Below are 13258 nucleotides of genomic sequence, written 5' to 3' on the forward strand. Positions count from 1 at the left end.
AATGATCAGATAGATAGACGCATAGACATTTGATACGGATCTTCAGCTACGGTTTGGAAGCTATCGCTGCCAGAGGTTTTTTTTTTGTTTGGGCTTAGGGTTTCGCTTTCAGTTGCTTTGGCAGCGAGCATCAGGGAACGAAATGAGTTTTTAAATAAGCTAAATCAATCATTTGACTGCCGCCTAATTGTGCGTCACACTGCGGTCATACCCGCAAGGGCAGATTGGAGATTGAGATTGACTTTTGATGCCCTCCCTCCTTCCTCATTGTCTTCTTGTTAGGGCTACTGACATTAGGTAGGCATTGTCTGACCACATGCATGAACTCCTGTACCATCCATTGAGCGTCCATTGTGTGCAGCTTAATGTCATGCCCAGACATTTTTCTTCATTTCGCTGTCATTTCTCAAGCCGCCTCTGCGCACACTAAAAATTGTTGAAATACCCAAAGAGGGCGCCCGTTGCATAGGGCACTTGGATTTTGATTGAATGACCAAAACACAGAGACAAAAGCTTAATTCACTTACACTCATTAAGGAATTGCAGCAATCTTTTTGACTACTTTCTAGAGCGCGAGAACTTATCGATTGTGCAAATCGAATCAATTCATTGAAATCCAATAATTTCAATTTATTTACACGCATTTATCTTCCGCTGACACCTGAAATAATAATAATCAGGCATATAACAAGCAGTCCATAAACAACAAAATGCTAAGTGGTATCCATTAATTATATGGACGCTGCCCAGCCCAGACCATCCCAGTCTAGCCACGAAATTGACCTGTTTGGTTTTATGTAACAAAGTGTCGATATAGCTAGGGCTAATAAAATCATAAATCTTGTCCATAATTTCGCCTCTACGCTGTCTGTTGCAATCACTTTGCGCACTTTGCTGCACATAATTAAAAACGACAAAAGAGATAGAAAACAAATTTATTTTGTTTTCTTTAACGTTTGGATGATTAACATTTTGTTGGTCCAATCTTTAGTGGGTGATGACTGCATCGAGGCATAGAACGCCCACGTGTGACTGCGTGTGAAAACTCTTAAGCCAGAAACAAAAGGTTTACGTTAACGTTTCCTTGCCTTACCTGGTTATATTTATGCTAAGCCGATCTATTGTTATGCTGGCACATCATTTGTCATATATTGTTGGCAGTTCGCAGTCAACTGGCTGATGGACAAGGCCGAGACAGGCTGAGCAATGGATGACAGATTGTTGGGGAATATCGTTTATCGTTTGCTTTTATTAGCTTTGAAAATACACATTGTGAAAACTCTCTACGCATACACACAAATATTTATAAAAATCCATACACTACCATATCAAAATATTAAAACTAAAGCACACATATAGATGAACTCTGCTAATCATATTCGATTAAATCAAGTGCTCTTTAAAGCTGGCTATTGGCGAGATGATTGTCGATGACCACCTGGATAATTCGCATGCAGTCGCGTTGTCTGGCAATTGTGTTGTCGATCAGCTGCTCGATAAACTGGCTTGCCTTTATGTTCGTATTGGGCGGAATGTCCTGAGTGCAGCTAATGTATTTGTTGAAAATCTCCGTGTTCAGCGATGTGGCCAAATAGCGTTCACTCTCGTCCTGCTGCAACAATTTATTGAGAACCTGAGCAGCGGATAGCAGTTGTTCCTTGGTTTTGTGATATGCTCGCAGCTCCTGCAAGCTGCCATAATCCGCACTATTCAACTGCACTGACCTATTGCCATCAATGTCCACAGTGCCATCTCCGCCACTGCCAACGCCTCCGCTCTTAATTGCCTTTTTTGTGAGCAACTGGCGTATGTGATATTTGCGTTCCGTCACGAAATTACCCAGCAAATAGCCTGGAAAGCAAAACAAATGACTCATTAGTTCAGTCATCTATACAACGTCATATAGTATATCCTTGGACCCAGAATCTCTCACCTGAGACGAGCATGAAAAAGCCAATTGTCAAGAGCAGCGAGGCGCAGGTGCGCTTTGATACAAATTCGCGATAGTCACGGCTGCTGTTGGCCCTCACAGCCGTCTCATAGCTGAGTACTTGATGCATATTGAGTTCTCTTTTCTTTTAGTTTTTGTGTGTGTTATTTATGATTTAAATATAACTGGAATTTGTTGAACTTGTTGATGGCATTCTTTGCTGTGGAACATTTTATTGCATCAATTGTACTTTATGTCAAGTCACATTCCAACTTTAATTCTACACTACACAACTGCAAAGAGAAAACGAAATTATGGTATTTACATACATTAAAATTAATCCTAAATATCCATCACTTATGTGCTGTGTTTTATCCCACACCCTATTGAGGAATTTTAATATAATTTCGTGCAACATTTCTACAGGCGCATATTTGCGGTGAAATATTTGACAGACCCTCTCAATAGGCATTTAGTGAATTATGATAAAATTATAATTTCAGCTAGTTGAAGGGTCACCCACGCACTCTCGTAAATGTGAGTTAAGCGAGGGAAAGATGGCAATAAATATTGGCACGTATTTACCGGTTTGATGGCTTAACGTAATACAACTTCAATAAAAATAAATTAGGAAACAACTGTGCAAGAAAGGCGTGTGGTGCGTATGTGTAATATGAATATTTTAGGTGAAGCAACTAAAATGAAAAGAAAATTAATAAATAATTGTTCAACATGACTTAACAGTGCGATAAATATTTTAAACGTCATTCAAAAAAGAATATTAATACAACCAAGGACATAAAGTGCGTATGTGCAATATACAATATGTAAATATTTTAAGCGCCACTCACAGAAGAATGTTAATATCCTTAAAGTAGATTTGTAAACAAACTCAAAACTTTCACTTTCGCACAAGTTAAGCTATTTCGCATTCTTAGGAATGAAAATGCCGTAAATGTTTGCTTTTTTTTCGTTTGTACTATATAGCTCGATGCTCTTTGTTATATGTATATATTACAGAAATAATGTTCTCACTTAATAAATCACATCACATATAAATTAAGCTTAAGAATTAAATTAAAATGGCTTGCGAAACTTTTACTGTTCGTTTATTGCCGTGCGCTTATTATCCTTCGGTTCGGTTTGGTGTGTTCGCCTGGCCACCAAGTTGTGCACTGAGCGCCGCATCGAGCCTGGCATCGGCTTTAATAGTCGACAACGACCCCGAGTGAAATGGTGGTGAGTTTCTCGTTGGAGTGCTCCTGTATAGAGTTGCATTTGTGGGTGGGCCAATGGGCATACTTTTCCCTATTGCCTACGTTTGGGTCAAGTTGAAAAGCGACTTGTGTCGATGTGTCGTTTAAAAATAGAATAGCCGCAATAATTTCATGATTAACGGGCATTTTAACTTTAACACACTTCTGTTTGAAGTCGTGTTGATTTACATGCAGTTGGCAATAGCAAAGGCGCGCTTTAGTTTTACGGTGTTAATCCTCAGCTGGACTTACTTCAAGAATATCATATGAAACCCGGACATAGCAATCTGATTAGTTAATTCTTTCTACATATATATTTGTGTATCTTGCTTTGATGTTGTCGCTTGTTCGTTTGGTACTTAAGACACCTCAGTTAATTAAGAAAGTCACGCAACTGAGGAAATAATTACAGTCATGTAAATTGAATGAATTACCCGCATAAAGATAAACTAACAACTACTAAGCAATGTTGACAGCGCGACAAATAGAAGGGTTTCATTTTAAGTCAAAAATAATAAAAGTGCAAATAAATAACACTTCACACTTAACTGCATATTAAACAATACTCATACGCAGCATTGACTCACATAACATCGAAAAATGATAAAACATAGTTAATAGCGTGATAAGTTGCATTGTATTTTAAGTCAAAGTCAATAATACTAAAAAATCTTCGCATATAACATCTTATTAAACATCGCTCATACGCAGCATTGGCTCATATAAAAACGAAAAAAGCCAAGACTATTAGGAAAGACTGTGCGATAACTCGCATTGTTGTATCATAAGCCAAAGTCAATAATAACATATTTACTTCCGTAGCAAAAACCTCTTCGCTTTTAGCAACTGTTTAAACACACATTGCACATACGCAGCATGGGCGCATACAAAAACGAAAAAGTCGAAAGTAGCTTCATGCTAGCATATTGTAATGGGTGCTGTATTCGTTTGCCAGCAGTGGAGTCAGTGAAAGTGCAACTTGCGCTGAGAAGCAGCAAAACGTCCTCTTCTTGTCAAGGGCTGACAGATACATTTCGCTCGCTTACAAGTGCCTGCTGAAGCGAAAGCCGTGGCAACTTGAGCTACGACCGGGAGCTAGAGCTGGAGCTGGAGCTGTAGCTGGGATGGTATCCTTGTGGAGGCCAATGTTTCATTAAGTGTAACAGCTTTTACCACGCTCTATGCGCATTGCACACGCAAATGGCCACCTAAGGGGGAGCAACATAGCTGGATACGAGTGCGGACTACTCTTGTTCTCTTGCATGCGACTCTTGCGAGTTGTTTGCCGTGCAACAACTGTGCACACGTTGGATACGATACGCAAGGCATCCAACTACCTGTGCCAGCAACTAGTTTGGCCACACATAGTTTAGAACTTTAGTAGTGCGCTCTTAAGCATTGACATGAATTCCTCGTGTAAGTGTGTAAATACAAAACTGAACATTTTTCTGGTAGATATATTAATGGCACAAACTTTGCACTCAAGTGTGCGATTGCACTTATTAAACTTCAACTTCTTCAACAAATATGCACACTAATTAATTCGCATTTAATTAATTCGCATTCGCCCACATTGCACTCACACTCGCTCTCTTACTTCGCATTCGTAACTTTAATTTCAAAATTCCTTTTCGAACTGAGCGCAGAAATGTCATGCGAAGTGCATTGCACTCTGCACTCCACAACTTGAACACGTACGACGCCATTTTTGCTGCCACCCACGGAACATGTATGTGTGTGTGTGTGAAGCACACTCCGATACATATATATCCATATCAAAGGATGCCCCTTACCGTGTCCCATTCCTGGGAGCAGCGCATTAATTTCCAAGTGCATTGACATAGAAACACGCACTGCGGACGCACAAAAGTAGGCAACGTGCAACATGCACTGCACTCAACAATTGCAACGTGCAACAATTGTTGTTGTTTGTTTATTGTTTTCCATTGTCATCCATTTCCAATATAATTTCTATATAGTAAATAGAGTTTACGCTTCAGTCAATAAACTCTCTTAGCTACTTGCATAGTTTGAAAACTTTGAGAGTTTGACCCCACTCTCCATTATTCTGCCAATTATTGCGTGCAACTTGTTGCTGGCATTAATTAAATTCATTTACACAACTTAATTATTAGTCTTGCTCTCACAACACTTCCCAGCATCTCCATAAGAAATGAGGGCTTTAAGCTTTAGAGCTGCACGATAGCTTTCAACAAAAGCTTTTGTCTTGTCGCAACTGTTATACGCACAAGCTTGGTAGTCAACTCCAACAACTGTTATACGAGCATAATACGATACAATACGATAGCTTAGCAATACCTCAACATCTTTTGAACTTTATTGAATATTACTGTTCCCATGATAAACTAATCAATATACAATATATGAATGTGTTATCATATCTATAAACGTGCAAATAAAATGTTTTACATTTATTACAAATTTTACAAATATTTCAATTTATACTTATAATATAATATATCTCAAAAATTAAATTTCCATTTTAAAAGCACGCCTCTTAACTTTGGGTCCAAAAGAGGCAATGTTTTTTTTTTGTAAGTATTTAAATACAATTAAAACGATGTGTGTTTAGGCTTAGGCTCATAATGAAAGAACAAATTTACAAGCAAGAAATCTATATTTGCTCGACTGCAAAATACTCGTAGCCCACTTTATGAGGTTGAAAATTGACTAAAAACATATTGCAAAAAAGAAACAGTTTTGAAAAGTTAAGCTTTTTAAGATTTTTAATTTTGTGAAGAAATATCTTGAAACGTTTATCATTTAAGAAACGAAATAAAATTATAATTAAAAGTTGAATACTTCCTTCTTTTTTTTTTATTCTGCTTCGTCTTCATTTGCTCGTTAAGCTTTTTAACTTTGTAGTTGGCATCGATTGTTCAGATATAGTCGTATGCGCATATCACATTTTAGTGAACGAGTCGCCGTCGTTTTCTAGGGCTTCCCAAATCGAAATTCGAACATAATTTGTCTCACATTTTTGCATTGTTTCCTTGCATTCTTCACGTGTGCTGCGAGTACGAGCCACATATGGATTTGTTCTATTCGCTTTCTTTTACAATCAGAGAACTGAAGTCAATTGGCGATTAGCATAGGGCCCTGAGGCGCCCATTGACTTGTTTTGCATACGCATTGACCGACTTTTCGCCCAGACACTAATGTAATTAGCGGCATATACCATGTCGTACTGGCCATTTGAACAGCAGTTCAACGTTGCTAATTGGAGACTAAACATCGTGCAACACCAAGGAATACAGTGAAAACAAAAGAAAATTAAAGGATTAAGTGCATAGTCCTGTGCCAAATTTGGTGCAAGGATATTCGGTGCAGTGCAGTGATACATCAATGAAATGTGAACACATTCAAATCTGCTATCGATTGCTTTGATTTAGTGCTGCCAACAAAAGCCTCACCATGACGGAAACAGATGCCGAGAAGGCGATTGGCTCTCGCCTCGATTATGATCTGATGATGGCCGAGGAGTATATGCTAAGTGATGTGGAGAAGAACTTCATCTTATCCTGTGAACGTGGTGATTTGCCGGGTGTGAAAAAGTCAGTATTGTTTTGGAACTGTTATCTTCAGGCAATGTCCTTGCAGTACAATGTAATTCGTCTGCTTTTTAGGATTCTTGAGGAATACAATGATACACCCTCCGACAAGTTCAACATCAACTGCACGGATCCCATGAATCGCTCAGCGCTCATTTCGGCCATTGAGAATGAGAACTTCGATTTGATGATCATATTGTTGGAGAACAATATCGAAGTGGGTGATGCTCTATTGCATGCCATATCTGAGGAATATGTGGAGGCTGTAGAGGAGCTTTTGCAATGGGAGGAAACACATCACAAGGAAGGCGAGCCATATGTGAGTTAAGCAAAAGTTTGTAAGAACTTTCACTGACAGAATCTTCAAACAGAGCTGGGAATCGGTGGATCGCTCGAAGTCCACATTCACTATTGACATAACGCCATTGATTCTGGCTGCACATCGCAACAATTATGAGATACTTAAGATCCTGTTGGACCGTGGTGCAACGCTGCCCATGCCGCACGATGTCAAGTAATTGAAGCTGAATGTATAACATAAAAGTAGTTTAATTTCTATTTTATTCAAGGTGCGGGTGTGATGAGTGTGTGACATCGCAGACCACAGACTCGCTGCGACATTCTCAGTCACGTATCAATGCCTATCGAGCTCTCTCAGCCAGTTCACTAATTGCTCTCAGTTCACGTGACCCAGTGCTGACCGCTTTTCAACTGTCTTGGGAACTGAAGCGTCTGCAGGCCATGGAGTCGGAGTTTCGTGCAGAATACACGGTTGGTCAGCGAATATAATCATTTAAGGAATTTGTTGAAGTAATCAATTTTGTGTAACTCGATTAGGAAATGCGTCAAGCTGTCCAAGATTTTGTCACGTCACTTTTGGATCACGCACGCACCTCCATGGAGTTGGAGGTGATGCTTAACTTCAATCATGAGCCGTCACATGAGATTTGGTGTCCCGGCCAGCGACAAACGTTGGAGCGTCTTAAGCTAGCCATTCGCTACAAACAGAAGACGGTAAATTAGTTTATCAGTTTTATAAATAATAAGATCTATATTTATAATTTTCTGTTTTACCTTCTTTTAATCCGCAGTTTGTGGCACATCCAAATGTGCAACAACTTCTGGCTGCCATTTGGTACGAAGGCTTGCCTGGTTTTCGACGCAAACAATCCTCGCAGCAGCTCATGGATGTCATCAAACTAGGCTGTAGCTTTCCCATTTACAGTTTAAAGTACATTCTAGCTCCAGAATCAGATGGTGCCAAGTTCATGCGCAAACCGTTCGTCAAATTTATCACACACTCCTGTTCCTATATGTTCTTTCTAAGTGAGTAACAAATATCATAAGTAAATAAATCTTAACTAATAAGTACATTTTCTTCTCAGTGTTATTGGGCGCTGCTTCGTTGCGTGTGGTGCAAATTACATTTGAATTACTGGCTTTTCCTTGGATGTTGACCATGTTGGATGATTGGCGGAAACACGAACGCGGCTCACTACCAGGACCTATTGAGTTGGCCATAATTATGTACATATGCGCTTTAATATTTGAGGAACTCAAGTCTTTATACGCCGATGGTTTATTCGAGTACATCATGGATCTTTGGAACATTGTGGATTACATATCGAATATGTTTTATGTCACTTGGATACTCTGTCGAGCCACCGCTTGGGTTATAGTGCATGTAAATATAAGTCTTTGAATTGTTAAGACTTTTATTTCAATACTTTCTTGCTTTTAGCGCGATCTGTGGTTCAGAGGTATCGATCCGTATTTTCCACGCGAGCATTGGCATCCCTTTGATCCCATGTTGCTATCGGAAGGCGCTTTTGCTGCCGGCATGGTCTTCTCCTACCTGAAGCTGGTGCACATCTTCTCAATCAATCCGCATTTGGGACCGCTGCAAGTTTCATTGGGTCGCATGATCATCGATATTATAAAGTTCTTCTTTATCTACACGTTGGTGTTATTTGCCTTTGGCTGCGGCTTGAATCAATTGCTCTGGTATTATGCAGAGTTGGAGAAGAACAAATGTTATCACTTGCATCCCGATGTGGCGGACTTTGATGACCAGGAAAAGGCCTGCACCATTTGGCGTCGTTTCTCCAAGTAAATTCGCTTTAATTCATCTCTATTATTATTAACTCTTCGTGTCTTTCAGTTTGTTTGAGACATCGCAATCGCTATTTTGGGCCTCTTTTGGTCTGGTGGACTTAGTGTCCTTCGATTTGGCTGGCATCAAAAGCTTCACCCGCTTCTGGGCGTTGCTGATGTTTGGATCGTATTCTGTAATCAATATTATTGTGTTGCTCAACATGTTGATTGCCATGATGTCGAATTCGTATCAAATCATTTCGGAACGCGCCGACACCGAATGGAAATTCGCACGCTCACAGCTTTGGATGAGTTACTTTGAGGATGGTGGCACCATTCCGCCACCCTTCAATCTCTGCCCCAATATGAAAATGTTGCGCAAAACTCTTGGCCGCAAGCGACCATCTCGCACCAAGAGTTTCATGGTAGGTGTATTGAGAATGTAGCCCAACCCCCAAGAGTTGACAATGTCAAACAATCAAGAGCAAATCCTTTTTGTAAATCAGTTTCAATAAATCTCCTGTGGCTAGCTTTGCGTCAATGCTTATTCTCACAACCCCTCACTCCCCTCTTCTATCTCTCTCCGTAGCGCAAGTCAATGGAGAAGGCACAGACGCTGCATGACAAAGTGATGAAGCTGCTGGTGAGACGCTATGTTACCGCCGAGCAGCGACGCCGTGACGATTACGGCATCACCGAGGATGATATCATTGAGGTGCGCCAGGACATCAGTTCCCTTCGTTTCGAACTGCTGGAGATTTTTACCAATAACAGCTGGGATGTGCCCGACATTGAGAAGAAGACTCATGGTAAGCAATATCTCCCAAAACAAACATGTTGCTAAGCCAATCAATGAACTCTCCTCACAGCCGCTGCCCGCACCACCAAGGGCAAGGTAATGGAACGTCGTATATTGAAGGACTTCCAGATCGGCTTTGTAGAGAATCTGAAGCAGGAAATGAATGAAAGCGAAAGTGGACGCGATATATTCTCATCACTGGCCAAGGTCATTGGCAGAAAGAAGACACAAAAGGGGTAAGAGAAGTACTTGTTAAACAAATCTATCTATAACTAATTATTTTATTTTGCAGTGACAAGGACTGGAATGCAATTGCCAGGAAGAACACATTCACTGCCGATCCGATTGGCTCGAAACGTTCTTCAATGCAGCGTCACAGCCAGCGCAGCTTGAGGCGCAAGATCATCGAACAGGCGAACGAAGGTCTACAAATGGATCAGAACCAATTGATAGGTAAAGTTTCAAGTTTGATCATAAAGGTATTCGATCATTAACATCTTTCTTTCTTAAACGTAGAATTCAATCCGAACTTGGGCGATGTAACGCGAGCTACCCGAGTTGCCTACGTCAAGTTCATGCGCAAGAAGATGGCAGCTGATGAAGTGTCACTGGGTGACGACGAGGACAAACCCAAGGACGAAGAGCCAAAAAAGCCGGAAACTACTGGAGTAGGTCTTTCTATAACTAAACTCTATTAATCACTAATTCATTTGCTTTACTTACAGTCGAAAAAAGCAGCTACTGGCGCAGGTGGTGGAGCTTCTATGTTGGCAGCAGCTGCTCTTCGCGCTTCTGTTAAGAACGTTGATGAGAAACCCGGCGAAGTTGGAAAAAAAGATGAAAAGAAACCCGGTGATGATAAGGACAAAGATAAGGACAAAGATAAGGATAAGGATAAGAAAACTACAGATGACAAAAAACCAACTGATGCTAAGAAATCAACAGATGACAAAAAACCAACGGACGCTAATAAACCGAATGGAAAGCCTCAACAACCACAGCAGCAGCAACAACAACAGCCTAGTGGCGGTGCTAAGCCAGCTGAACAAAAGCCAATGCCGCCCGCCAATAAGCCACCTACAACTACAGCAAATGGCGCTAAATCCAACGGTGAGCAGAAGCCAGGCGATGCTGGTAAGCCCAATGCACCTGCTCCGCCCAGCAAGCCCACAGATGCTAAGCCAGCAGCGCCCAAGCCAAGCGAAACCGCTAAGCCAGAAGCAGCTGCCAAGAAGGAGGAAGCAGCCAAAAGCGAGGCGGCAAAGCCACCAGCAGCTGCTGGAGCAGCGGCCAAGAGTGCAGCACCCTCAGCACCCACCGATGCCAAGCCGGACACCACAACGAAAGCAACAACCACCACAACACCCAACGGCACCAAGGCGGCCAATGAAACTAAGGGTGGGGCGAGTCAGCCAGCCAAGCCGGATGATAAGAAGAATGGACAAGAGCAGAAGGCAAGCGATGATAAGAAAGAAAAGGACACCAAGGACAGTGGCAATGGCAAGCCGGGCGAGACCAAGCCCAAGGAAGACGGCAGCAAGCCAGCCGATGGCAAGCAGCCAAGTGATGCCAAAAAAGATGACAAAAAGGATGACAAAAAAGATGAGGACAAGAAGCCAGGCGATGATAAGAAACCAGCTGCGGCACCACTTAAACCAGCCATCAAGGTGGGTCAAAGCAGTGCTGCGGCGGGTGGTGAAAGAGGAAAATCCACAGTCACGGGCCGTATGATCTCGGGCTGGCTGTAAATCCAGATCAGGCCAAGGATAATTTATGCATAGATTTTATAGTAATCAACTGATGTAAGTAAATCAAATTTGTGTGAACAATAAAAGCGAATGTTAAACAGAAAGACAATCTATTTACTAACTAGATTACAATAATAATAAAAAAAGGACACTGAATTTCCTACATATCGAGCATGAACTTATTTTTGTTTAACGGTAAAAATAGTCGTATTTAAACTTCTTATTCATTTAGCTTATCCATCGCAAATGAATTGATTTATTATTTGCACTGCATTTCCCTTTCAGCCATTTGTTGTCTTAGCCTTCGCCTTTGCAACAAGAGCCTGACTCCAGCAACATATTGCCACCCACAGGTAGTTGCTCGTTGCCAGCGGCAACAAGTGTTGCTTTGTTGCCAACATTTTTGGTGTTTTGCGGCATATAAAAGGACGACGCTCCTCTCAAGTATCAAGCATTACACCAATATTCGTCCTGCAGTAAACAACAAGCAGCAGCTGGGAATTTAAATTTTACTTCCGTTTACTTTCAAATATTGTCAGAGACATGAAGTCGTTCTCGTGTGCTATTAATATTGCCTACACAATTCTTTTGTTGGTTTTACTCACAAAATTCGGTAACGCAGGTGAGTTTAAAAATACTGCTTAAGAAACGCGAAATGATTTGTAAAGCTCAGCAATTTTGCCCCGGGGGCATTTAATCCCAAGTGATAAATCTCAGTACAGCTGGATGAAATTACTACCTGGAGAATAGTAAACCATTTTCACAATTTATTTTCATTACCATGGCTAAGCAAAAATGTATCTTCAATTTGTTTCATTTATTTATTTTTTGCACAATAGGAAACTCTTGAATGAATAATTATATTGAAAATATAATTGTTTACTTAAATTGGGATATTTTAATTTAAATTTTATATCATAAATAAAATAAGATAATAATTTAAATTATTTCAAAGAAAATTTAAAATCACTTTTTCTTTTTTTTTCTAATTTTACAAATTGTATTAAAAAATAAAGCCTTCTTTAAACCCTCCGGAACAGAACAAGACAACAACAAGATTCGACGTGGAGCCAACATGGGACTTTACACTTTCCCTCGTGTAGGACGCAGCGATCCCAGCTTGGCCAGCAATCTGCACGATGCTGGCGAAGCATTAGCTTTCGAAAGCATCTATGGTCTAAACGAAGCCTCCTCTGAGGATTTCGATGGTATGAGCACTAAACAATTTTCTTTAGTTAGTTATAATAAAAAAAAAAATGTTTTTTATTAATATAGCAGACTATCAGAAACGTGGCGGCTTTGTGTCATTTCCTCACATGGGTCGCAACGAAGCCGAAATCAGAAAATTGGCCCATCTTCTGGCTTTGCAGCAGGCTCTGGACAAGCGCACCGGACCGAGTGCATCTTCTGGTTTGTGGTTTGGGCCACGACTAGGCAAGCGTAGCGTTGATGCCAAGGATTATGCCGCTGCTACCAAAAGTCAAAAGGAAATCTTTTAAATGATTAACACACTCGCACTCAAGGACTCTGTTAGGAACACGATCCAAGACCAACAAAGGAAACGCACTTGTATCTAATAACTTTTGCCTTTAAAGGAATTTTAATATTTTACTCGCATTATAATGATTTTAAGAGATCAACTTACAACAAAAAGAATATTTTAAAGGGAACATAATAATACTAATTCATGGGCTGGTAAGGACTTTCATTGAGGTGCAGTGAAAGACTTTTAATACAAAAATGTAAATCTAATCTCTCCGGAACGCTTCAAAAATATGTAAATACTTCAATTGTTATACTATATTTATGACGCTGCTGCAAAAAGTGAAATAAAATTAAATACAAAACACGGTTCAACT

At 40.4% G+C, this 13258-nt stretch overlaps 3 protein-coding genes across 6 annotated transcripts; 2 read left to right on the forward strand and 1 right to left on the reverse strand.

The window, feature by feature from the left end:
* Window positions 1–1229: 1229 nt before the first annotated feature.
* LOC132785747 (uncharacterized) lies at window positions 1230–3095 on the reverse strand. 2 transcript variants are annotated; one of them, XM_060792010.1, is made up of 3 exons: window positions 2782–3095; window positions 1934–2223; window positions 1230–1851 (listed from the first exon to the last, which is right to left on the reverse strand). In XM_060792010.1, exons 2-3 carry the CDS (start codon window positions 2058–2060, stop codon window positions 1400–1402), a joined length of 579 nt encoding a protein of 192 aa, XP_060647993.1. In that variant the 5' UTR covers window positions 2061–2223; window positions 2782–3095; the 3' UTR covers window positions 1230–1399. The 2 variants fall into 2 exon arrangements, with proteins under 2 accessions (XP_060647993.1, XP_060647994.1); XM_060792011.1 differs by having other exon boundaries at window positions 3033–3092.
* A 3312-nt stretch (window positions 3096–6407) lies between these two features.
* LOC132785992 (transient receptor potential protein) lies at window positions 6408–11515 on the forward strand. Its single transcript, XM_060792351.1, has 14 exons — window positions 6408–6761; window positions 6834–7077; window positions 7130–7272; window positions 7328–7529; window positions 7596–7772; window positions 7850–8084; window positions 8144–8442; window positions 8500–8867; window positions 8920–9277; window positions 9442–9661; window positions 9722–9887; window positions 9944–10104; window positions 10168–10319; window positions 10377–11515. Exons 1-14 carry the CDS (start codon window positions 6622–6624, stop codon window positions 11397–11399), a joined length of 3888 nt encoding a protein of 1295 aa, XP_060648334.1. The 5' UTR covers window positions 6408–6621; the 3' UTR covers window positions 11400–11515.
* A 347-nt stretch (window positions 11516–11862) lies between these two features.
* LOC132786707 (cardio acceleratory peptide 2b) lies at window positions 11863–13256 on the forward strand. Of its 3 annotated transcripts, none has more exons than XM_060793324.1 (3): window positions 11863–12021; window positions 12416–12607; window positions 12675–13256. In XM_060793324.1, the coding sequence occupies exons 1-3, from the start codon at window positions 11943–11945 to the stop codon at window positions 12896–12898; spliced, it is 495 nt and encodes a 164-aa protein (XP_060649307.1). In that variant the 5' UTR covers window positions 11863–11942; the 3' UTR covers window positions 12899–13256. The 3 variants fall into 3 exon arrangements, with proteins under 3 accessions (XP_060649307.1, XP_060649308.1, XP_060649309.1); XM_060793325.1 differs by having other exon boundaries at window positions 12678–13256; XM_060793326.1 differs by having other exon boundaries at window positions 12440–12607.
* Window positions 13257–13258: the final 2 nt, after the last annotated feature.

The sequence above is a fragment of the Drosophila nasuta genome, chromosome 2R, assembly GCF_023558535.2.
Source record: "Drosophila nasuta strain 15112-1781.00 chromosome 2R, ASM2355853v1, whole genome shotgun sequence".
NCBI classification, from domain to species: Eukaryota; Metazoa; Arthropoda; class Insecta; order Diptera; family Drosophilidae; genus Drosophila; species Drosophila nasuta.